A 26,173-nucleotide genomic window follows, 5' to 3' on the forward strand; every position below is an offset into this window, starting at 1 on the left:
ATCCAATACAAATCAATGTCCAAACCATTTCATTCTTCACTTGCAAACGGAGTCAACTCGACGAGGACTTGTTGCATCAGATCAGAGCCTTCCGAGGAAGAGCTGAGAGCTCTTAAAAAAAGGGCTGGCTTCCGCAAGAAATACATAGCAGCAGAAAATCGAGAAGAAAGAAATTCGTCAAAATCACCATCAGCCCTAAAAACAGGTTACAGCTAGTTTTCATAAACAGATTTAAATCTTGTAATTTCTAATCCCATTTACTTCTATTTGTTTTCTACTCTCTCTCCATTTTTTTCTTTTTCTTTTAAATTTTCATTTGGTTTCACCAATCATGAAATATCATGATATCTGGTGCAACAAAATCAGACTGGGTTTTGAGTTTTATCTAATTTCTCTGTACATTTCTGTTATGCAGAAACTGAGTTGTGTGTGAAAGCCTTGAAAGAGACACTTCGGTTGGGTACATCTGCCTTCCTTTCTTCTTCTTTTTCCTTCTTTAATTTCTTATTTTATTTTTAGATATGTTTGATTTTGGATAATGGTCAGATCTTGCTAATTGATGTTTTAATGGGAAACAAATTGGTGCAGGACACCATGGTGAGAAAAAATCAGACAGATTCAATCATCAGGTGGGCCACACCATTGAGAATAATGAAATTCACCTAAAAACCATACAATTCTAAGTGGTCTGGCCCCACCTGATGATTGTATTAACATGATTCTTAGGGTGTCACATCATCATGGTGTGGCTTAGGTTTTGGATGGGTTGGATGCGATACACATATTGATGCATGTGTCCCATCATCATCATCTGTTGGGCCCCACAATTGATGCACCGTTGCAAGAAAATCACTTGGATAGGATGATCTTCATATTTAAACCTGTGGCCTGCAAACAGACAGTCATGATCAAAGAATAGATTGCAGAAATCAAATTGGCTTGATGCACATAAACCATCCGCTTTCATCCCTTAAAAGATGGGACATTTCCCGACCTTACATTGATGTTCACTAACATCAATGGTCATGATAATTTGATCCGTTGATATTCATAGCGTTGTACCCTATTTCTGGCCGACACGAGAAAAGCCAATAGGAGGATGGCATGTGGCACTGCACGAGAGATAGGAGGTGTATGCAAAGATTTTCTAAGATATTTGGAGCGCCTTCTATGGAATCATAGCTAGACCGACTTAGCAATATCAGTGTTTTAAATAGCGTGTAGCATATAGCGTGGCGTTTGGCCCTTTATAGCGTGCAACGTAAGCTACACAATCCTTGATATTTTTAATTAAAATAATAGAACATATGATAAGATTTACAAAATGCTTAATTTCTATGAGTTCTTGACTACAAATCTGGATCATCAACCACTTATTTCCATGCAAAATCCCTCTCTCTTTGCCTTTAGACATCTCTAAGTATGACTTCTTTTTTATTTATTGAAACATCACAAATTCATGATATACACCACAATTTGGATGGTCCGGATTGATCTAAGTGCTCTATCTACGATATGGACCACAATTTGGATGGTCCAGATTAATTAATGTAGTGCCATGTGTCATAGGTATAAGTCATCACCATTTTAAAATAGGTGTTTAACTAACATAGAAAAAACACTTGAAAAAATGAGATTAAGTCATCTCTCGACTGCTTTAACTTATGCTATGCACGCTACACACTACGCTACATGCAGTGTAGCTTATGCTACCAAGGAATTACGCTACATGCGTACGCTATGTAGCGTTTTCACTATGCTACGCTATGTAGCGTACGCTACGCTACAGTGCTACTGAAAACACTGGGCAATACGTTTTATCAAATGAAATGGCACAACCAATGAAGTAAAGTGGTTAACAAGTTTGAAGTGCTGTCGAAAAGCTCATAAGCAAAAAGCAGTCGAGAGAGGAGAAATGGTTGGAGAATGCAAAGAGACGGAAGGATCTGGAAGAACCAACGTGGCAACGGTTCATCTACCGTAATAGATGAATTAAAGTATAGAAACGTTTAAGGAATACCTGCAGCAGGAGAGATCTATAAATAATAAAGGAATCAATAGAGAATAAACACACACCAAATCAAATATATCTTTTATCTTAGCTTAATCTATCCTAAGAGTAGTGGTAATCCAATAGCAGTAATCCTTAGTTGTAATTCAGGCCTACGCTCATACGTTGGACCTGATCCTTATCCAATACAAGTTGCAGTTCTTGTAAGAGACACATGCTTGCAGTTGCTCATTGTGATCGATTGTTAGTATTTCCTTTTGTTTGATTGCACTGGCATACTGAAAAATCCTTTCTGGTGAAAGGCAAGGCTCAAACCATCTTTAGAGGAAGAACTCTACCCTCTGACTATCACCTAATCATCTCATAAATCTTCTGCAAGTGGTTGAGTAGGCGACTGATCTCCTCAGAATATTGTCATAGATGATTGCCTACAATGTATCTGTTGATTTCGGCGCTTGAGGTCAATGAAGAGAGGCAATGTTGATCGATACCACCATTAATCCCAGAGGTTGGTTCAGCCACAACTAAAAATTGACCTTGGATCTCAAAGATGATCGGGTCAATGAACGGGATGTTGGAAAGAGAACTAGCAAGCCTAGGCATACGGTTGGGGAGACCGAAGCATATCCCAAGGTGGTGATCTCCACTTACCGAAGGCTACACCTGTGTGAGCAATGTGCAGGGCTGATTCAATCATAAATGCGATTTTATCAACCAAAGTACCAAACAGAACCATCAGTTGCTCAAAACACTGAAGGGAATAACCTTTTTTTTTTTTTTTTTACCAACAGAGAGATAAACGCAGTAACAACCACCCTTGGCCGAATCCAAGACAAAGGATGGTTAGACCTCTGGCTACTCGAGGAGTTTGGAAAAGGACTAGTCATCCGAAATTTCCAGCTGTACCTGAAGGGATGACCCGTACTTAGAAAAGACACTGGCAAAGGCAACAGGTAGCAAAGCGAAGACAATTGACCGTTGTAAAACATGAAATGGCCATGCGGATACGGTTAAGACCTACAATGCCAAAACTAGCAAGAGAAACAAATAGTGGTGAGTATGACTGAACTTAATGTGGAACCTGAGTCGGCCAAGAACGGCCAAAGCTTTGACAAGGAAGGTATTGACAGTGAGGGATTGATCGAATATCTCAATGATGGAGGTTTCTCAGACGACTTGTTGATCAAGGAACTCCTCGCAAGAGCAAAATCGTTGGGAAAAACTTCACCCAACCTTGAAGGAGTGAGTGAAATTTTGGTAGAACAAACTTTGCATGGTTTGCTTTCGGTTGAAAGCATTAAAAACCAACCGAATTCGGAAACACTTGAGGGGCAATGCTCGGATTTGGTAATATAGTTTGAGTCGTTTCCACCAATCGTGATGGACTGCAATATGATACTTACCTTACCATTAAGTTTCTAAGCTAAACCATCTCAACCAAACAAGATGGACAGAGATATGGAAGAACTTGGTCCTCCTATAATTATATAACATGGTTCATTTGACTTTGAAGAGAAAAAATAAATAAATGTGTCGACCGTTACGATCGAGCTAGGCTTGCCATCTGAAAAAATAGTACTCGAAAAACCCACTTACACCATGATGCAACATCTAAAACCACTGTACATTTCTGTTCACCTGGAAGGAAGTCCAGTCACTAGGGTATTGGTAGACAACAGAGCGGTCGTAAATATCCTCCCGGCTAGAATGATGGCTAAAATGGGAAAAACTCAAGATGACTTAATTTCGACCAAAGTCATGGTCAGTAATTTTGTTGGAGGAATAACACAGGCACTCGGTGTCCTACTTGTTGAATTAATAGTGGGAACCAAGAAAGTGTTGATGGTTTTCTTTGTGTTTGACACCTTTTCAAATTACAATGCTCTGCTGAGGAGAGATTGGATACATTATTTCTCATGTATTCCATCATCACTTTGCCAATTTGTAATTTGTTGGAATCAAGATAGTGGAATTGGTGTTGGCGAATAACGAACCATTCTTAGCCACGCCCAACGCAATTGAAGCTTATTTTTACATAAACAAGATTGGACCAATACGTTTTACAAGACAATAAAAATGGCCAACCGATTGGGATAAATGCTAGAATTAATCCAGAAAACGTCATGCATGACATTGCCTCTATGATACGATTGGACGACGAGTTGCTCAAGGCTATAATTTCCTTCCGTGCAATGACAAGTTGCTGAATAGAAGAAATTACATGATGAACCAACCATTGGTCAAGGTCGAATTTACGGCCAGATTAAGACAGCTCGAGGGGAGCGCGAAGATACGATAATGGATGTTTTGTTGATATGGCTGAAATAGCAATATCGACCGATCAAGTGGGTGATGATGGTATTGATTTGAAGGATTTGAAGCAAGCTCCAGAAAAATTGGACGATTCTTAGGCTCAGGTCCAAGATCCTTTAATTATAATAAATTTGGGAACATGGTAACATCCCAAACCTACTTTCATCAGTGGACTATTGGACTCGCAGATACATGTTGAACTCACTCAATTGCTCAGGGAGTTTGTCGATTGCTTTGCATGGAATTATCATAAGTTGTTTGGATTACACCAAAACTTGGTCGACATAGGTTGCCTATAAAAGAAGCTCATCGACCTCATAAGCAGCCGCGTAGGTGGAAGATGACCGAAGTTACCTAAAAGATAAAAGAAGAGATTGATCGACTTTTGAAAGCAGGGTTTATCAAACCTATCAAATATGCCGAATGGACTCTAATGTGGTACCAATCATTAAGAAGGATGGTAAGCTCTGAGTCTTTATTGATTTCAGGAATTTAAATCAGGCCACACCAAAAGATGAGTATCTGATGCCCATCGCCAATCAACCGATCAACCGAGTTGCAGGGCATCAAATGGTTTCTCTTATGGATGGCCATTCAGGATATAACCAAATAAGCATTGCAACTGATGACGTCTCAAAGACAACTTTTAGGTGTCCTAGACCCTTGGGCACTTTTTGTTAGGTCGTAATGTCATTTGGACTAAAAACTGCAAGAGCTACTTATCAAAGAGCTATAAATGCCATTTTCCATGATATGATAGGTCATTTCATTAATATATATATTGATGACATAGTGCTCAAATCGGCCGATTCAGTTGAGCATTTCGCTCACGAAGTTCATTCGAAAGAATGATGATTCTTAAGTCAAAAATGAACCCACTTAAATGTGATTGTAGTGTATTGGTCAGGATTTTTTTAGGCTTTATGGTACATCGACGGGGGATCAAAATTGATCAAAACAAGGCTTGAGTAATAATAGAAGCTCAGCCAGCAAAAAACAAAACTGAGCTACAAAGGTTTCTTGGGAAAATCAATTACGTACATCGATTCATTTCTAATTGTGCAGGAAGAATTAATGTATTTTCTCCATTACTGAAGTTAAAACAAGGAGATGAGTTCAGGTGGGAGACAGAACATTAGTTAGCTTTTGACAGAATTAACGATTATTTCACAAGGCCACCAGTGTTGATGCCACCAGCAAGGGTTGACCGCTCAAGCTATATGTCACTACTTCTGTAGACTCAGTTGGCGCTTTGTTTGCTCAGGATAATGACAATCAGAAAGAGTATGCAGTCTATTATCTCAGTCGAACGTTGCTTGATATCGAAAGGCGATATTTTGCTATAGAAAAGTTATGTTTATCATTGTACTTTGCGGCTACTAAATTATGTCATTATTTGTTAGTCGAGTTAGTTAATATAATTTCGATAACTAATTTAGTTAAATATATATTAAATCGGCCGATTATAAATGGTCGAATTGGCATATGGGTTCTAGCATTATTTGAGTTTGATCTATCGTATATGCCACAAAGGGCGGCGAAGGGGCAAGCCATAGCAAATTTCTTGGCCCATCATTTTTCGGACATAAAAAATCAACTTCCTACAGAAGTATTGGACTTATATATGGTATCCCAATCACCCTGGAAACTAATATTTAATGGTTCAAGGACCGGTGGGGGATTAGGAGCAGGGATTTGTCCTGGTTGACCCAGCTGGCAGGAGACAAGAATTTGCATTCCAGCTTGAGTTCAGTTGCACTAATAATCAAGCTAAATACAGGGCTTTACTAATTGGTTTAGAGATGTTAGTAGAATTCGGAATTAGAAATATATTGGTAATGGGTGATTCACAATTAGTCATAAACCAATTGGTTTGCTCATTTAAGTGCACGAGTATTCCTCTACAATAATATTGTGTGTTGGCGTGGCGACTCAGTTGTTGAATGAATTCGAAGAAATCGAGTTAAAACACATAAGTCAAGAAAATAATATTAATGCTAATGAGATGACAAAATTGGTGGTAAGACTGCAGATTCTCCAGGATCAAAGTAACATAACAATAGACATTCAAAAGAAGTCCTTACTCCCGATTTTCCAATGGAAATCAACCAAAGATATTTGTCAGGTCGATGTGAATGATGATGATTGGAGGTTGCCAATCATAAACTATCTTTGGTCCCCACAAATAGAGGTCGGCCGAGATATTAGGAGAACGAACATAAATTATGTCTTGATCAGTGATGAATTATATTGAAAGGGAACTGATAGCGTGTTATTGAGATGTCTGGATAAGAAAGAATCAATGTTGGCATGGGGGAAGTACATGAAGGAATCCGTGGTGCACAAGAAGTTGGGAGGAAAATGTGACTTACACTCCGGTGTTATGGATATTTCTGGTAGAGAATGATAGCTGATTGTATCCAATATGCTAAAGAATGTGAAGCATGTGAGAAACATGGGCCGATACAACATGTACCAGTGTCCGAGTTGCATTCTATCGTTAAACCCTAGCCATATCGAGGATGGGCCATTGATTTAATAGGAAAAAATTATCCTCCATCTAAAGGTCATATTTTCATTATCATGGCCATTGATTACTTCACTTAATGGGTAGAAGCAAAACCTATGTTGGGAAATCGTCATCAAGAAATTATCAAATTCATGGAGACTCATATAATCCACCGGTTTGGAATTCCTGAATCAGTTACTATGTATCAAGGTGCAACTTTCTCATCCAAGGAAGTCAAAGCAATGGCTGATCAATATAAAATTAAGTTACTGCATTCATCACCTTACTATGCTCAGGCCAATGGCTAGGCCGAGGCTAGTAACAAATGTAAAATGATAAATGGAAACCCCAGATGGTGGCATATCAAGTTATCTGAGGCCTTTTGGGCTTATCGGAATTCGTCTCGGACAAGCACAGGGATGAGTCCATTCATGCTTACATATAGACACGATGTTATATTGCATATGGAGATAACTATTCTATCGTTAAGGGTTGCTTATCAGGCTAATTTCACTCCAACTGAGTTTACAGAGGCTATGCTGATCAAACTCGAGGATTTAGATGAAATAAGACTAAAAGCCTTGGACTCTATTGTATTCAACAAATTTAGGGTCGCCCAAGCGTATAATAAGAAAGTAAAAAAGAAGACGTTTGGAGAATGCAATATGGTTTGGAAGATAATTTTAACTCTTGGAACCAAAGATGCTTCATTCCGCAAATGGTCACCCACTTGGGATGGGCCATTTACAGTGGTAAAGGTTCTCTGTGGAGGTGGGTGATTGCATGTATCCACAGGGATTAGTCTCACTTCAAAAAAGTAGTGGGGACACCTTGTGTCTTCAAAAAAAAAAGGTTCTCCATGAAGGAGCTTATGTTCTTCACGATATGTGGGGAAAAATAGGCAAACACCCTATCAATAGTCAAATTTTTGAAGGTTTATCATCCCACTCTATGGGAAATATGGAAGAATCAAGTCAAAAGGTGGTTAGATTAATCACAGAGATAAATGAAAGACCGCAATCAGTCAAGGAAATATAAATTTTATTGCTAGGCCGATAAGGAAGACAAAACATGGCTTGCGCCGATGACACACACACACACACACATATAGAGAGAGAGAGAGAGAGAGAGAGAGAGAGAGAGAGAGGGAGGAATGCTCGCCTACTCACCTTATGTGAGCACCGGTGCACACCTTTGCGCACGTGCCATAGGCACAGAATCTAAACGGTCCACGTGATGAGGCAACCCTTGAAACCTCACAAGCCCAAATTTCAGCCCGGTCTAAAACTCTAGTAGGCCATCTATCTTCGTAGGTGCATATATCTTCCCCAAAGTTTTCATTCACGGTGTCTGTGAAGGTACTTGTCTCTAGGGGTGCTTGCTCCTTAATCCAAGTCGAAGACATTCAACAATTGGTTGTGGCATCTTTCGGATAACACGCTTTGCTTTCGCTAATACACCGGTCATAGCCCTTTGTCATTGTAGCCTCCATTTTTGCGTCCTAATCAGCCCATGGTGCACCTATGAAAACTTTTGATGAACTGTTATACTCCATCGATCCCTTCGAGCCTCAACTGGTTTGACCATCCCCTGTCATTCAGATGGCCATTTAGTTTTACGATCGTACCCTTCATCCCGGACACGTCTTCTTGTTGCTTGGCGGGGCCTTCGTAATTTTTTGGCACCCATCTCCAAGTGTAAAAAGGCCTTGCCGCTCTGGCATGGGACACATTGTGATCATAGTTTCTCTCTGCACATTCAAACCATGGTTATGACCTCCAAGGCTGGTGGCAGGTCATTGCCACATCCATTTGGCATGTGGCTCTGGAGTATACTGCCAGTGATCGTGACAGCTGGTGACGGTTGTTTATGATCATCATGGATGCACCTAAAGTAACACTCACATAATGTGGGCTATACAAGTGGCTCGACCGCGAGGGTGTTTCCTTTCTCTTTCATTTGTGTTGGTTACCCCCAGTGGTCTTCGGCTTTGAAGGTGAAATGACCTTTTGCTTTTTGGGCAGATATTGCGGTTTGTTGGCTAGTTGGAGCGTCATTACCATCTGCTTCTTTGAGGATTGACCAATCGTCTTTAATTTTGCTAAGGTGACATTGGTGTCGGATGTCTTCAAAAAGGGGTCTGGATCAATCCCTATGGTATGCCTGGTAGAGAACTTCAAGAAGCCCTTATTAATGTTTTCTTGAATAATGTTCTTGAAAATGACATAGTTTTTTGTACAATGAGTTTTAGTTTCGTGCCATTTATAGAATCCCCCCTTCTTTAGCTCTTTGGCCAATGGAATTTTCAAATATTTCAATAATCGATGAACATAACATCTAATAAGAGGTCAAAGATTTCATCAGCCATCGTAATATCGAAAGAGTATTGTTTGGAAAACTCAAATGTATTCTTCTAAAGATTTACTCTAGTAGGAGTTTATACCTCTATTCTCTTCAAGGTTTGATATTTGTACGGTCATTTGGCCACCACCTCAATGGCGGCCAATTCATAATTAAGTTCTTGATAATAAGCACCCTGTAAGGAGTTTGTTCTTTGACTCTCCTTATGGAAAATCCATTCATAGAGGGTGGCTCGGGCCAGCAATTCGAAGAGATCCCTGAAGTGCATTCCTTCAAACTTCTTGCGATGCTCAAAGTCCATGTCGTCCAGGGTGAGTTTAACAAACTCGGCCTTAGGGAGAGCCATAGAGCATCAATTCTTTGCCTTCTTGAACTGAGCAATAAAATGCTCTACCATTTCTTCTAGCAATTGTTGCAGTTTGGAGAGATCAGCCGTGGAGATTTAAGGCTTTTTCAATGGAATTATATATGGAATCGCTCCTCCATCTCAAGCCATGTATGGATCAATTTGGGAGGTAAATTTATATACCAAGTAAAGGCCACCACTATGAGGGAGTTACCAAATAGCCTAAGTTTCAAGAAATCGTTGGTCGAGACTTCACTATGTTAGAAGGTAAAACGAACAACATGCTCAATGGTGGTAGAATCACTCCCCAGAAAAAAGAGTGAACTTAAGGACCCTGTATCCCCTTGGTAGCTCAAATTATTGATCTAGCTAGTCAAGATAGGGTTTACGATAGACGTGTCGGGTGAACTGTTGACCATGGAGTTGGATGTCATACTCTTAGATAATTTCAATGACATTGTCATGGCCGAGTGGGCGTTATAGCTGTACAAGGTATTGTCTTTGCGTCATTGGATTCCCGAGCATCGGGAGCTGAGGGATTGGAGGTTGCCCCCTGGGTATCTCGGTCCTCGATTTGCATTGGGTAATTGCCAAAATCATAGGAGGTTGCCCTCCAGGGTGCTTGACTCCAGCATAATAATTATGTGACGCTGGTGGCATAGGTGGTTGCCCCCTAAGCAGATCAACACCCGCATAGAGTTGCTCCTTAGGCATATAGATTTGGAGGTCTTCATATTCTTGTTAGCCGCTTGGACAAGCATTTCAGCCTTGTGGTTCAACCCGATTGATCCTCGTAACTGGAGGTCTAGCTGGTCATTATACCTCTAATTCCTCTGGAGAATTATTTGTAAGTTGAGAATTCACCAGTAATGAAAACCTTTCGAAGAGGCTTTCAATCATCCTGGCAATGTTGTCTGCTCGGGCCTTGCTGTTGTCTGTCATATGTTGCATGTCGCAAATGGATTATGCAACTTCTTCTAGCATAAAATTTGCCTAGGAAGAGGATCTTGTGTCTACATTGACTAGTTTTGCTTATCGTCCCTTGTCTTATGGTTATTCTGTAGTCTTAGGGGCATTACTCGCCATTGCACTTGATTTAGCAACCATATTAATTTATTGATAAACTCTTATTTAACACACTATTTTCCCACTAGCAGCCCAAAAATAATGTTCTTGTTCAATCCGGACGTGTGGCCACACCTGTTACGAACGACTCGATTTCGATCAAATGTGTGTGGTTAGATTAACTGGCAAGCATGCCAAAGTCCTACTCAACTCAAATCGATTAAAGCTTATGGCCCTAGGTGTAGAACTAGTAACATTAAGACCATATCTATGAAGATTGGCTTAACTTTTTAACCACTAGTTTTTACAACAATTAGGTGATTGTAGAAGGGGAGGGCTAGTCCTTTTGAATGAGATCTTGTTTTGGAACCAAGGACTTTTCTTTCAATAGTGATAGCAGATTGGGTTTCTTGGTAAAGCAATAAGGATTGGACTGAATTAAAAAATAAGGTTGGATCATTGATTTTATTAATTAGAATTGTAAAGAAATACAATCCGCAAATAGAAAAGAAAACTAAGTGAAGAGAAAAATAAAATACCCATTGCGGCTTGTACTAGAAAAATGGCCGTGGAAAATACTAGACGGTCATGAGATGTTTGTGGCATGAAGTCAGTAGCATATGATTGGCGATGTATCAAGTAAGAACTTGATCATACCAAATAGTTGTGAGATGGTCTAGAAAATATTAGATGGTCGTGAGATGGTTTGGATGCTACCCAACTCCTAGAGCTTCGTTGAAGATGGGGGCATGCTTGGTATGGCTTTGGGGGTGGTTGTTTTTTGTGTCTGTCATGGCTTTCAATCCTTTTTTCCTGTACATTTTATTAGTTTTATTCATGAAACTATATAATAAGTGAGTCCAGTCTCTTTTGTGATGCCCCCCCGAATGTTTGTACATTTATTTTTTCAGATCAACAAAGCTACAATTGGTGTACTATCACCTTTCTGGAAAAAAAAAGTAAGAACTCAATAATCGGGGGATCCAACGACGGGTCGTGGATATTTAACCTACTCCTAAGTGCATATTGCAATGATGCACTAGACAGTAGTGAAATTAAGTTAAGAAACTAATGGCTTTGGACTTGTTACAACATGGCTGGATAGAAGTGAAGTGACTAAGTGATGTAGGACATAAAATTCAAATGTGATGTGCAAGATTTTTAGGCTTAAGATCACGTTAGTTCAGAAACAATTACACATTCCATATCCCACACAAAAGTTCAAACATTCAATTAAGGAGAATCTATGCGGGTCCAGACCTACATATGTTAGGGCTAGATCAATAAAAATTATGGACCAAACGATACTCAAAGGGAAGTAAATTCATCCACACATGCACAGCAATAAGTCCCAAATCCAATGGATTCGCAGGTTTCAGTTCAGAGAACCCTAGGATTAGAAAAAAGGGTTTAGGGTTAGGGTTATGGAAAGTAAGTACGAGAGAGATGAAAGAGGTGGAAAATTGAACCTGTAGATAGTCCACGTGCGCGGACAGCGGGCTAAACTTGACGCACGTGCGCAGGGGCCTGGGCGGCATGTGCGAGGGGGCCCCGAACCCAGAAACCGACTCCTTGAGTCTGGTTGGCCAGGGGTGGGCTCTAAAACCCCCAATTTTCAGGCCGATTCAATATGCGGTCTGTACGTAGTGCTCCGCCGAAGTTTCAGCTCTCCTGTAAGGCCAAATTCTGGAATTCTGTTGTAGAGAGAAAAATTGCTGTAATAGAGGACGGATTTAAAACGTAGATGATTGTGGGTGGAGAAGTACGGATGGTAGAAGATATAGGCAAATCGGGATAGGGGTGGCTTCGCACCACGGTAGTCAGCCCTTCGAGGAAGGGAGGGTTTCACACCCAATTGGATTTCCACAACTCAGAAACTCAAGAGGAGTAGAAAAAATGCAGGAATTTTTATTAATCTTCAATGAATCAAAAAGATTACAGGGGGTGTCTATTTATAATAAAACCCTATACCCCAAAACTCATGCCATGTGCGCAACCTATTACTTGGCGATGAAGTAATAAAAACAAACAACTAATCAAAGTAATCTAAACCGTCCATGATACTCTTAATAACAATAATAAGCAAAATCTAAAATACGAGATTAATTAGAAGTGGGCCACGACCATGAGAACCCATGGTGGGCTTTACATGACTATCGGGTCTACTCCAACGAACCAAAACGCAGTTCTCTAACTAGGAGGCCCTCCCTGGATGTCGTCATCAATCCAGATCGATTGTGGGGCCCTCCTTTCGTACGTGCGTAGGGGGGGCGTGCATGTGCGCATGATGTCCTGTTCACAACCCTAAGGGCTTGTTTGGATACGCATTTTCGGTTGTATTGTACCGTATTAGATGATATGATGTGACGTTTACCGTGTTTGGATTAGAGTGAATAGGCATTGAATCTCATGCGCGCGAATACAGTCGCGAGCCAAAATTTTCAAAAGGCGGTAGAGTATTGTCAGGATGGTCACAGTCCATCAGTACTGTACTCTTCATTGCGTTGTATTTGGCAGCAGACAAATTTTTGAAAACTCCTGAGGCTCTTCTCCAACGGGAGAAGGAGATCCATCGAGATTCTCTCGTTTCAAATCTACGAGAGCCTGAAGAGATACTGGCGGAGGCGAAGATATCAACGGCAGAATGGAGCCAGGATGCGGAACATGCGTGTCGTGAGGCTCGGAGGAAATACTCGCCGATCATGGAGAGTACGGACGATTCCTAAGCTGAGGCTGAAGATCCCATCGCCAATTAAGATCCTCGCTCGGATTCGGGATGCTTACATGGACGCGATGCTAGGGCTTGCGGGAAATGGTGTAGACGCCTTTGGCTGGAGGAGGGTCCCGAAGGCGCCCTTCGGCCAAAGTTGGGGATTTTGAGGGCCTTTTGCAGTTCGAAATCTGCAAGTCGATTTCTGCTTCAAGGCAGTTAGCCGTCGTTTGATTGAAGTTTTTTTTTTTTGAAAAAAAATGGGAATTGATATCTGCTCCTACTCGACTGATAGAAAGGCCTTATTTCTTCTTTTCGTAAGCATGGTAAGAACATGCAAGTTGATTGTGTTCATGTTCAAGTATGTAAATGAATGCATCATATCTTTCAAGTCAATGATACGAGTTTCTTTGGTTTGAAATGTATATTTTCCAATCCATTTTCGGCAAGAAATCTCTAGAGTTGAAATTTGTATGATTGTAAAGTACCCAGTTTTAATACCTCCTATCCAAACATTGGTCTGTATAAGGTATTGTACACTATGCCAACCAATACCTCCAATCCAAACATTGATTAGTATTTGCTTGATTTGGATGTATTTTAAAAACCGTCCAATGTATACATGAACAGTACCCAAATACAATACAATACAAGACTATACACGAATCCAAACAGGCCCTAAGTGTATTGTTGCGATGCAGTAATAATCTCGGTGAGACCGAGGTCGAATCCACAGGGACTAACTCATGTGAATTCAGAATTTAACTATAACTAGAACTAGAAGAAGATGTAAACCTAATTCTAAAATATTTGAGAGTAATTATGATTAAAGCAATTGAAACTAGTTAATTTAAAAGTGGGAACTAGGGTGCCAAGGATCCACTTGTAGCAATTGGGAAGCTACCTTACATGATTCAAGGACACAACTGGAATCAGAGTCCTATCCTATCCAATTGGTAGGAAGAGATTTGTCGGATATCTGAATTTCTCATGGAACTAATCATCAATGGACGAGAGTGGTGAAGATTTGAAAGTGATTCCGTCACCTAATCATGCCCAGGAGACAAGGCAAACAATAGGATTTACCAATCCCACAACCAATCATAAGAGAATTGTGAAGGTTAGGAAGGATTCCGTCACCTTACCATGCCCATGGGACAATAGTGAACAACAGGATTTCCTAATTTCACAGTCTCAATACATAAAAAGAACATACTCAAAGCTATCGCAGATCTATTGTAATTTGAGTCACAACAAACCATTAAAAACTGGAAGTATTCCTTCATAATCAAATTATAATCCAAGAGAGTTCAACAAAACATGAATAAAAATAAAGCAAACATCCCAATCAAGCTACAAGCTTCACATCTTAGCCCTAGTTAAGAGGTTTAGCCAATCATAGACATGATTGAACTAAGAACTCTTAAACAAAACAAAAAAATCAGCTAAGGAAGAAGAAGAAAAACTCCCGGACGGCGGCTCCGCCCTTTTGCTCCACTTCCCAAACCCTAGAAGATGCCTAGGAATGCCCTGGGGACCCCTATTTATAGTTTTGCAACTCCAACTTTCACACCGAGTTGGAAAAATCCAGAATCCGCCTTAAATTTCCGCAATTCATGTGCTGTCTACGTAACCTTAAACGGGTCGAGGACAACCCTGGACTGGTTGAGGGTCACCTTCGACGGGTCGAGGATGACCTGATTTTGATGATTTTGTCGCTGGAGTTTGAGTCGAGGAATCCTCGACTGGTCGAGCAGGGCCAGGACTAGTCGAGGATCATAAAAATTCACTTCAAAACTTCGATTCTCTTCATTCTTGACTTGGTTTTCTTGGATTTTTGGCATGTGAATCTTTCATTCTTGGCCTTCTAAGATCCAATCTTTGGCTTGATGATTCTTGAGCGTTAAATTCATGCTTTTAGCATCCTTTTCAATTCAAGCTCTTAAATTCACCTTGTAATACAAACATGATTAAAATAGAACATTAAGCATTATCATGTTCATAAAACCAAGTAATAAATGGGGGGAAATATGCAATATTTGAGCCTCAACACAATCCACAACTAGCATTTTGCTAGTCTCGAGCAAAGTATGCGAAAAAATATTTCGAAAACCATTGTATAATTTCCATAAGCTTAAGAGGTTTCAAAAATAATCCAGATAATAGAGTTTCAAAATACATCAATGTTGAGTATTATTCTCTCACCCGCCGTCTGATGTCGACTATCTGATGGTCCAGAATATCCTCTATTTTCTCTCTGAGTGTGGGAATGTTAGGTATGGGAGGTAGAGGCTGAGAAAAAAGGTCGGAAAGAGGCCATGGATCAAGGGACAGATCTGGAGAATCAGGATGGGTGGGCGAAGGGCCGGACAAAGTATCAGTGATCCCCTGAAAAGTAACTAGATCCTCCATATTGAATGTGGAACTAATTCCCATAGAAAGTGAAAGATCTACAGCATACGCATTGAGACCGTTTCGTTTTATAATTTTGAAGGGTCCAGCATTACACGCGTGTAATTTATGAACAACCCCCTAAGGATACTGCTCGGGTCTAATGCGGACCATCACAGAATCCTCTACATTGAATTCCTTGAAACGTTTATGCTAGTCTACAGAAAATTTGTAATATTCATTAGTAGTAGTGATCTTTCGCTTGATTTCATGATGTAATGAATGAATGTGATGCGTAAAGGACTTTGCAAACTCTGATGGCCTATGGGACAATGGCATAGGGACAAGATCAATAGACTTCCTAGCTTATAACCAGTAACGACTTCAAAAGGACTTAAGACCTGTGGACTTATTGACAGAACTATTGAACGCAAACTTGGTTATAGGTAGTACGGTATCCCATGTCTTGGTGTGCTCCCCCACTACACACCTGAGCAAACTCCCTAGGCTCCTATTGACCACCTCAGTCTGACCATCGGTCTAAGGGTGATAGGCAGAAGAAAATTGGAGCCTAGTATTCATCATGTGTCGTAGTGTCTTCCAAAAATAACTCATGAATCACACGTCACGGTTAGACACTATGGTTTTTGGTAACCCATGCAGTTTGATGAGCTCAGCAAAGAACAGCTTGGCAACATGAGATGCGTCAGAGGTCTTAGAATAAGGAAGTCGGCCATTTTAGAAAAACGGGCCACGACAACAAATATGGAATCATGTTTCCGAATAGTCGTGGGGAGTCCAAGCACGAAATCCATACTGATGTCCTGCCAAGGGATGAATGGAACTGACAACGGTGTGTATAATCTTGTATTTTGCTTATTTTGCTTTGCCAGTTGACAAGTATGACATTACCCTACAATTTTGGCCAATCTCGCTTGAGGCTTGACCAATGAAACCTATCCTCCAATAGGGCAATGGTCTTGTCTCAACCAAAATGACCTGCGACCCCTCCTGAATGTAAATCCCAAACAAGAAAATTGTGGAGAGAGGTGTGCGGTATGCACAAGCTTCTAAATAAATATCCGTCTAAAATCAAGTACTCACTGCTAGCTCCTGACAGACTCTCTAACAACAACGCGTACACAACTCCAAAATCTGGATACTCAAAATACTCTTCTTTGATGCGCTCAAAGCCCGTGACTTCGACACTCATGGAATTGAGTAATGCGACTCGACGACTCAACGCATCGGCGGGCCTATTCTCTACACCGGCCTTGTGCATAAGCACAAAAGTGTACTCTTAAAAGAATTGAACCCACTTGGCGTGCTTAAGGTTTAATTTCTTCCGAGAGTTCAGATATTTCAAAGCCTCGTGATCTGAGAATAAGATGAATTCTTGCGGCAATAGGTAATGATGCCAATGGCGTAGTGATTACACTACCGCATAGAACTCTTTGTCATAGGTGGAATATTTTTGTTTCGCCTCATTCAGTGTCTCACTAAAAAGGGCGACAAGGTGCCCTTCCTAACTAAGTACTACTCCTATGCTGACTCCTGACGCATCACATGCGACTTCAAAAACTTTTGAAGAATTCGGAAGTCGCGTGACTGGAGCTTCGATTATCTTGACCATTATCTCCTTGAAGGCCTTTAAGGCTGCATTTGTCCATTGAAACTTTTCCTTTTTTATGCAATCCGTGATGGGAGCCATAATGGAACTGAAACCTCGAATGAACCGCCTATAGAAGGTAGCTAAGCCGTGAAAGTTGCGCACCTCATGAATATGGCGGGGTTCAGGCTAATTGACAATAGCCTTGACCTTCTCGGGATCCGCCGATATGCCCTCAGCTGACACAATAAAACCTAAGAAGATAATACTACTAGATAAAAACGCACACTTCTTTAGGTTGGCGTACAATTTCTTAGCTGTAAGGATCCCACAAACCTGCCTCAAATGGTTGAGGTGTTATTCCTTGGTCATGCTATAAATCAAGATATCATCAAAGTATACCACCAAGAATTTTCCCATGAAGGGCCTCAACACTTGGGTCATCACACGCATGAAAGTGTTTGGGGCGTTAGTTAACCCAAAAGGCATAACTAACCACTCGTATAACCCATCCTTCGTCTTGAAGGCCATCTTCCACTCATCACCAGGGCGTACACGGATTTGGTGATAACTACTTTTGAAGTCAATTTTTGAGAAGATAGTAGCATTGATCATCATATCTAGCATGTCATCAAGACGGGGTATGGGAAACCGATACTTGACTATGATTTTGTCAATGGCCCTACTATCAACACCCATCCTCCATGTGCCATCCTTCTTAGGTGTAAGAAGGGTGAGCGCGGCACATGGGCTCATGCTCTCTCGAATGAAACCCTTCTCTAGGAGTTCTTCAATCTGCCTCTTCAACTCAGCGTGCTCCTTTAGGTTTATTCTGTAATGCGGGAGGTTTAGTAGAGTTGCCCCAGGGATTAAATCAATGGCATGCTTTATATTCCTCATAGGGGGAAGCTCATTCGGTAAATCATCAAAAAAGACATCATGAAACTCATGCACTACCTGAATGGCCTCAGTGGGTAACTCTACACTAGCCTCTGGTACACTCTTCCTAGCCACAAGGGCGTATACCATCGAGCCCGCCTCCATTTCTCGCTCAAAGTCTTTGACATTTAGAATATGGAGAGGCTTGGACTCAGACTTCGACTCATTCAATTCTTTTGAGTTGTTCACACCACTCTGTGTGGTGGATTCCTTTCCAGTCGTGTTCTTGGGTGGCAGTGGATTTAGCTTGACCGTCTTGGCCTTGAACCGGAATCTACACACATTTGACTGACCAAATATGGTAACATCCCTGTTATAGAGTCACGATTTACCCATAATGATATGGCCAACATCCATGGGAACAACATCACACCAAAGTGTGTCTTTATATGATCCAAAGCGAATAGGAACAAAACAATGGTGCGAGACTGGAATGGGAGTTTCATCAACCCAGGAGACTCTATAGGGTTAAGGATGGCCTTTCAGCTTTAAGCCCAAACAACTCACAGTGCTAGTCGATGCTACGTTGGCACAACTACCACTATCAACGATCATCTTACAGCTCTTTTTCCCACATTTGCATAAGTATAGAAGATTGTATTGCGGCACCAATCGTCAGTATTCTTGGCTTGAGCAAAGGTGCAATGCACAACTGCGAGGGTCACAGACTCTTGCACTCCCTCTTCCTCATCACTAGGGGTTTCTACTGGCTCATATTCTTCCTTCTCACCGTCACTCTTTGGGGGCACTACTTCTACTTGCCCATTAATAAAGAATACCTTGGTGCCCTTTCTCGTGCTGCACTGGTGGGCAAAGTGACAAAACCCCTAATACTTAAAACACCCAGTTGCCCCACTTCCACGCGAGCTAGACTTGACAATTTCTTTACCTTTCTCATCCTTGGGCCTACGCTGAAAACTATTGGAAGGTTTGTTTTGGTACCCAGTATTAGGTTTAGCCCTAAAGGGGTTGGCCTTAGCACTAGAATTGCAAAAGTTAAACTGCCTTCCCACAGATGCTTTGAGGTATTGCTCGACGTCTGACACTACTTGATACAACTGTTCAATAGTGTTTATGTCTTTGGCGAGCAATTCTCTCCTAATGTCAGGACGGAGGCCCGTTTTAAAATGAGTAAGGGTGAGTACAAGGTCTTCACCAACCTCACAACGGGTCAAGTACTCTACGAACTTCTCAATATATTCAACGACACTCATGGAACCCTGTCGAAGAGACTGTCATTCATCAATCAATCGTAAGCGTTTCTTTCATTTCTCTCCAATGGACTATTGGGAGCTCCCTCGCTCTTTCTTTCTTTCGCTTTACCGTCGCCCAAAACCTCTTTGTTTGGCCCACAAGCTTCATCTTGGCGAATCGGACTCGACGAGCATCCGACATGTCATACCACTCAAAATAGTAGTCCATATCTGTCAACCAATCTAAAAAGACTTTAGGGTCCAAGTGGCCATCAAACGTAAGGGCATCTACCCTGACTCTTTTGAGGAGTTGTGCATCTGGGTCATATTAATCATGATGTCCCTCGTGGGGTGGGTGCACGGGTGTGCGCCCATAACCAATTCCTTGGCCACCTCTATTCCTTGGTCTAACCTCCTGACTACCTGCCTGAAATTGAGCATCTTCCCCAATGGTGGGGTTTGCCCTGAGGAAGGTCTCTAGTTGGGTAACGCGTACATTAAATTGCTCAAGGCGTTGGTCCATACGTTGTTCCAAACGCTCACCCAAAGACTCAAACTGTTGGGTTAACTTGTTCACTGATTCTTGCAATTGTTCCATGTTTAGTGTAGGGTACAAGCCAAAACCACGACTCGTACGCGTGAGCATATAACTACTAACTTAACCCAAGGACCTTCTACTACGACTATATGCGTCTAAATGAGACTAAATGATCTCATGAGACTCTATATGAGGGAAACTACCCAACGCTACCAAAATTCAACAATATAGCTGTCAAAATAAAGGGATAACAGAAAATTTCAGCAATGTGAATTGCTAACTTTCTGATAACAGAAATTTCAGCAGCTTATATCAGGAATTATGGACCTCTAAACAGCTATATATGATGAGACTTGATGCATAATGGACATAAACAAACTAAACCCTAAACATGTAATGCATTCCCCTATAAGAACCCTAGGATCTGATACCAAATTTGATGCAGGACATGAAATTCAAATATGATATGCAAGATTTTCAGGCTTAAGATCACGTTAGTTCAGAAACAATTACACAAATTTCATATCCCACACAAAAGTTCAAACATTCAATCAAGGGGAATTTATGTGGGTCCAGACCTACACATGTTAGGGCTGGATCAATAAAAATTATGAACTAAACGATATTCAAAGGGAAGTAAATTCATCCACACGTGCATAGCAATAAGTCCCTAATCCAAGAGATTCAAAGGTTTCAGTTCAGAGAACCCTACGATTAGAAAAAGGGGGCAAGCAAATTGAAAATAATGCAATCTAGGATTAGGGTTATGGAAAGTAAGTACGAGAGGGATGAAAGAGGTGAAAAACTGAACCTAGAGACAATCTACCTGCGCGGACAGCGGGCTAGACCTGATGCACGTGCGCAGAGGCCTAGCCGCACGTGCGAAGGAGCCCTGAACCTGGAAACTGACTCCTTGAGTCTGGTCGGCCAAGGGTAGGCTCTAAAACTCCCAATTTTCGGGCCGATACGATATGTGGTCTGTACGTGGTGCTCCGCCAAAGTTTCAGCCCTCATGCAGGGCTAAATTCTGGAATTCTACTATAGAGAGAAAAATTGTTGTAATAGAGGACGAATTTGAAGCGTAGATGATTGTAGGAGAAGAGAAGTATGGATGGTAGAAGATAGAGGTGAATCGGGATAGAGGTGGCTTCGCACCACAGTAGTCAACCCTTCAAGGAAGGGAGGGTTTCACACCCAATTGGATTTCCACAACTCAGAAACTCAGAGGAGTAGAAAAAATGCAGGAATTTTTATTAATCTTCAATGAATCAAAAAGACTACAAGGGGTGCCTATTTATAATAAAACCCTATACCCCAAAACTCGCACCATATGCGCAACCTATTACTTGGCGATGGAGTAATAAAAAATAACAACTAATTAAAGTAATCTAAACCGTCCATGATATTCTTAATAACAATAATAAGCAAAACCTAAAATACGATATTAATCAGAATAGTTGGTCACAATCATGAGAACCCATGGTGGGCTTTACATGGCCATCGGGTCCACTCCAACGAACCAAAATGCAGTCCTCTAACTAGGAGGCCCTCCCTGAACGTCGTCATCGATCCAGATTGATGGTGGAGCCCTCCTCCTCCTTGCGTACATGCGTAGGGGCGGCGTGCGTGTGCGCGTGATGTCCCCATCACTAAGCTAAGAAGTTAAAACTAATAAAAGCCATTGAAGGAAAAGGGATAAGTAGCGTAGAGCTATAGAGTTTTATTGATTGTTTATGGCAAGGTTTTGAAGCTCTTCTTCGAGTGTTGCTTTTATAGGTTTTCGAGAAGTGGTGGTCGCATGTAAGATTCGTAGTTTACGCATGAATTTTCCAATTACACAACAGTCATAGCCTAGTTGGAATTGGAATCCTTGTTGTGTAATGTCAACGTATGTGATTTGCTTATATTTCTAAATGGCTTTCCGATATTTGCCCCTAATTCCTTGTTGCTTCTGAGTGGTCTCAAACATCCCTTTGGAAATTTCTCTTTTTGAGTTAATATGGGATGGCCATGCCATGCGTATATTAGATTATGAAGAATTTGACATCGGCAGGTCTTTTTTAGAAAATTCCTTAGTACGATAGGAGACACGTATCCACGTACGTTGGCCACGTGCCTTGTGAGTGATGACCAATTTTTTGGGTATAGATGTGTATATGGCTATGAGCACGGCTCTTTTAGTAGGCGACATGTCATTGAGAGATAAGCGGAAGTAGTTATTTGGCACACGTACATTTCTCTCCCATCTTTCATAACAGTGTGCCAACACGTGGTGGCTTTTCATTGGTTGACATGGACTGCGTCGGGCCATGTGTAAACAAAGGTTATTTCTATCTTTTCATGGAAGAAAACAAAAAACTTTCCTAATTCTAAAAGAGCAGGAAAAATAGGGAAGTGATCGGCTTTAAGAAGCATGGATCCAGATTTAACCCTTCTAAATATTCTCTATAATTATAAATATAAAAATTTTTAAGCATTAAATTTCCGTTTGAGTTCGTTCGAGTCTACAAGTTGACCCGGCCCAACTGAACATCGAGTCTAGTCAAGTTTTTGGGTTTTTTAGATATGATCAGGATAAATTTTCATGAAATGTGGTGCAACCAAATAAGCCAGAACTTAATTATTTTTGTGCTCAATAATTTTTTATTTTATTTTACATTTCTAAGCTGCTGTCACAGGGGTGGCTATGGAATTCCTCCTGGAGACTACCAAGATGGCATGGACTCAATACAACTACTCTAGAAGCCTCGAAGAGAATCTTGATGTTCTGAAAGCCAAAATGCAAGAGTTGAGTAGCCGAGAGGCCGATGTAAAGATTGAACTGAACAAGATGGACGAAATGCGTGGAAAGAAGCTAAAGCAAGAGGTGAGCTTATGGTTGGAAAATGTGGAAAAGATTACAAGTGAAGTGACGAAGATAGAAGAGGACACTGGAGAAGTAGCGAGATATTTCTCACTCTCACGTGTAGCATTGGGAAAGCTTGTAGTAAAGAAGATTGACGACGTGGTGAAGCTTAGGGAGACAGGTCGATTTTCAGAAGGGTTATTTACTGATCTATTATGTGAAAGTGGAAGTATGCCCGCAACGAAACTCGTGGGTAAAATGACAGCTGAAAGAAATTTGGAACAGATTTGGGAGTTGTTGATGGATCACAACGTTAGCACTATTGGTGTCTTTGGCATGGGGGGAGTAGGTAAGACGACCATCATGACACATGTGTACAATAAAGTAACAAGCTCCGGAATATTTGGCATTGCCATTTGGGTGACTGTTTCTAATGATTTTAGTATTGGGAGACTACAAAATAGTATTGCACGAGCAATAGGATTGGAACTTTATGATGAAGAGGATGAAATGAGAAGGTCAATGAAATTATCTGATGCTTTGGAGTATAAGAAGAAGTTTATTATCATCTTAGATGATATGTGGAAAGCATTTCCATTGGTAAAGGTAGGGATTCCAGAGGGCAATGCATATAAAGTAGTATTGACTACACGATCAAAAAATGTGTGTCGAGCCATGAAGTGCCAAGAAAAGATTAAAGTGGAGGTTCTTTCGAGAGAAGAAGAGTGGGAATTGTTCAAGGAAAGGTTTGGAGCTGACGTGGTGCTTTCTGGAGAAATAGAAACGATTGCGAAGCTTGTAACTGAAGAATGTGGTGGTTTGCCACTTGGAATCATCACGGTAGCAAGTGCAATGAGAGAAAAGGATGATGTCAGAGAATGGAGAAATGCATTACAGGAGTTAAAATGCTCAACAATGGAGATTGAAGGCATGGATGATCAAGTTTTTCCAATTTTGAAATTTAGTTATGATAGACTAAAATCTGAGAGGATTCAAGCTTGTTTCTTGTGTTGTGCTTTGTTTCCAGAGGACCATGCATTCTTTGATGAAGAGTTGATTGAGTACTGGAGAGCAGAAGGATTGATGGATGATATGGGAGACTGGGAAAAGGAGCTCGACAAAGGCCAGACAATATTGAATCAACTAATAGATGTGTGTATGTTGGTAAGGAGGTTCGATCATCGTGTAGTAATGCATGATTTAATCAGAGATTTGGCCATCGGTATTACAAGGAAGAGCCCTCGGTTTGTGGTGAAGGCCGGGACTAGGATAAGGGGATCAATTGGTGGAGAAGAATTTACTGAAGATGTTGACAAAATCTCATTGATGAGAAATGAAATTGAAATGCTTTCAGGTGAACCCAACTGCCCAAAACTCTCCACATTGCTGTTGCAACATAACCCTCTCTCAGGCAACATTTCTCATTCGTTCTTCAATCGCATGAACAGCCTAAGAGTTCTCAACCTCTCTGACACTTGCATTGAGTATCTTCCAGTATCAGTTTCAAACTTGGAGAACTTGTGCATACTCTTATTAAATAATTGTAAGAGGTTAAGGGAGGTACCGTCCCTAGCAAAGCTCAAGCGTCTAAGGCTTTTGAACCTCTCTTATACTGCCATCAAAGAACTGCCACATGGGATGGAATGTTTGGTTAATCTCAAGGAGCTTTATGTTCTGTCTGAAGAGAGGTTTGGTTTCGATTGGTATGTCAGCTCTGGGCATTGGAATTGCTTGAAACGCTTCCGCATTGTTTCAAAATCCCATAATTTCACCTTCGAAGCAGAGAGGATGGATGCTATTGGTTGTAATATTATTGGGAAAGAGAGCTCCTTTGTGCTTCCCGATAGTATTGTCGGTTTGGTTATGGATAAATGTCAGCTGTCAAGCTTACCCTGCCTGTCTTGCCTGCGACACTTACGAAAATGTAAAATCTCGTCCTGTAGCATGAAGTGGTTGTTGCCGATAGGAGACAACCCCACCATAACGTCTTTGCCGTTAATGCAGTCTCTCTGTCTAAAAGAGCTTCAGAGTTTTAGGGGTATTACTGAGGGAGTCTTGCTGCCTGGCTCGTTCGCATGCCTCAAGCTCCTGATTGTCTACAGATGCCACGTATTGGTGAATCTCCTGTCACTTGAATTGTTTCAGCACCTCCAATGCCTCGAACAAATCGATATTGAAGAATGCAGTGAGATGGAGGAGGTGATACAAGGAGAAGGTATGGTTGAAGAAGGTGATAACAATAACAATAACAATGCCATCCTACTCCCAAACTTGAGGGAGTTGTATTTGATGCATTTAGGGAAACTGAAAAGCATTTGTAAGCGGGTAATCATTTGCCCTTCCCTGAATAAGATTTCTATAGCTGATTGTGGTCAGCTGAAGAAGTTCCCTCTTTCCTTGGGTAGCTCAACACCTGTTGTAAGAGGAAAGATCGAAGGAAGCAAAGAATGGTGGAATGCATTGGAGTGGGAAGATCCCAACACCAAAACACTCCTCCAACCTCTTTTTCAAGAACACGAAGAAGAAGATGGACGTGGAATGAGAAGAGAAGGGCGTGGAATGAAAAGAAAAGCAGAAGAAGTAGAACAGATTGCTTCGACATCACGGCAACAAGAATCTCCTTATTAGTATTGAGTTTGGCTTTGTATGATTTTTCATTCATCTCTTTTGTCTATATGATTTTTCATTGATCTCTTTTGTCTTTTATATTTCAAACAAGTACTCTGTTGAGAAATGTAATGTTAGTGAGAACAGCTACTGTCCCTTTTCTTCTCTCTCCCTCATTCTTAATTTGTTTTTCCTCCTGTTGATTTGGTGATTAGCATATGGATGTGATTATAGGAATTTACCCATAAAAGAGATTCACCACCATGGTGTGGGGCAAACATTATATCAAATCGATACCATCCAATTGATAGGCCGCCCCTTGAATGGCTCATAGCTCAAAGATGGAGGTGAAATCTACTCTCTGACTTTCAGATAGCCCATGTTAGGCCCAAGGCTCAAAACTTAGACATATCTATAATTCAGGTGGACCACACGAGTAGAAATAGTGTAAAAGAGTCGCCCACCCTCCAAACTGTTTCCCTTAGCCAATGTAAATGACAGATGGGCCTAATCACAGTGGGCCTAGGCATAACTTTTAGTGAGGCGGTTGATGGTTGGAGTGGATTTCACATGGCCCTGTAAAAAATTAAGGATGGAATATCTCCCAACTGTTCATTTTGGTGAGGCGCACCTGAACCAGAAGTCATATTGATTTTTTTTTTTTTTTTGGTGAGGCTCATATTGATTTTTTGGCTCTAGGCCTGCCTAATGAAGGGATGGTGCAACTGACGTATGG

General features: G+C 41.0%; 1 protein-coding gene across 1 annotated transcript; it reads left to right on the plus strand.

The window, feature by feature from the left end:
* On the plus strand, positions 1-25,613 carry LOC131249292 (probable disease resistance protein At1g61300). The gene is made up of 3 exons (XM_058249954.1): positions 1-205; positions 416-460; positions 22,664-25,613. Exons 1-3 carry the CDS (start codon positions 16-18, stop codon positions 25,456-25,458), a joined length of 3,030 nt encoding a protein of 1,009 aa, XP_058105937.1. The 5' UTR covers positions 1-15; the 3' UTR covers positions 25,459-25,613.
* The last annotated feature ends 560 nt before the right edge of the window (positions 25,614-26,173 follow it).

This window comes from Magnolia sinica, chromosome 6 (genome assembly GCF_029962835.1).
Source record: "Magnolia sinica isolate HGM2019 chromosome 6, MsV1, whole genome shotgun sequence".
Lineage (NCBI taxonomy): Eukaryota > Viridiplantae > Streptophyta > Magnoliopsida > Magnoliales > Magnoliaceae > Magnolia > Magnolia sinica.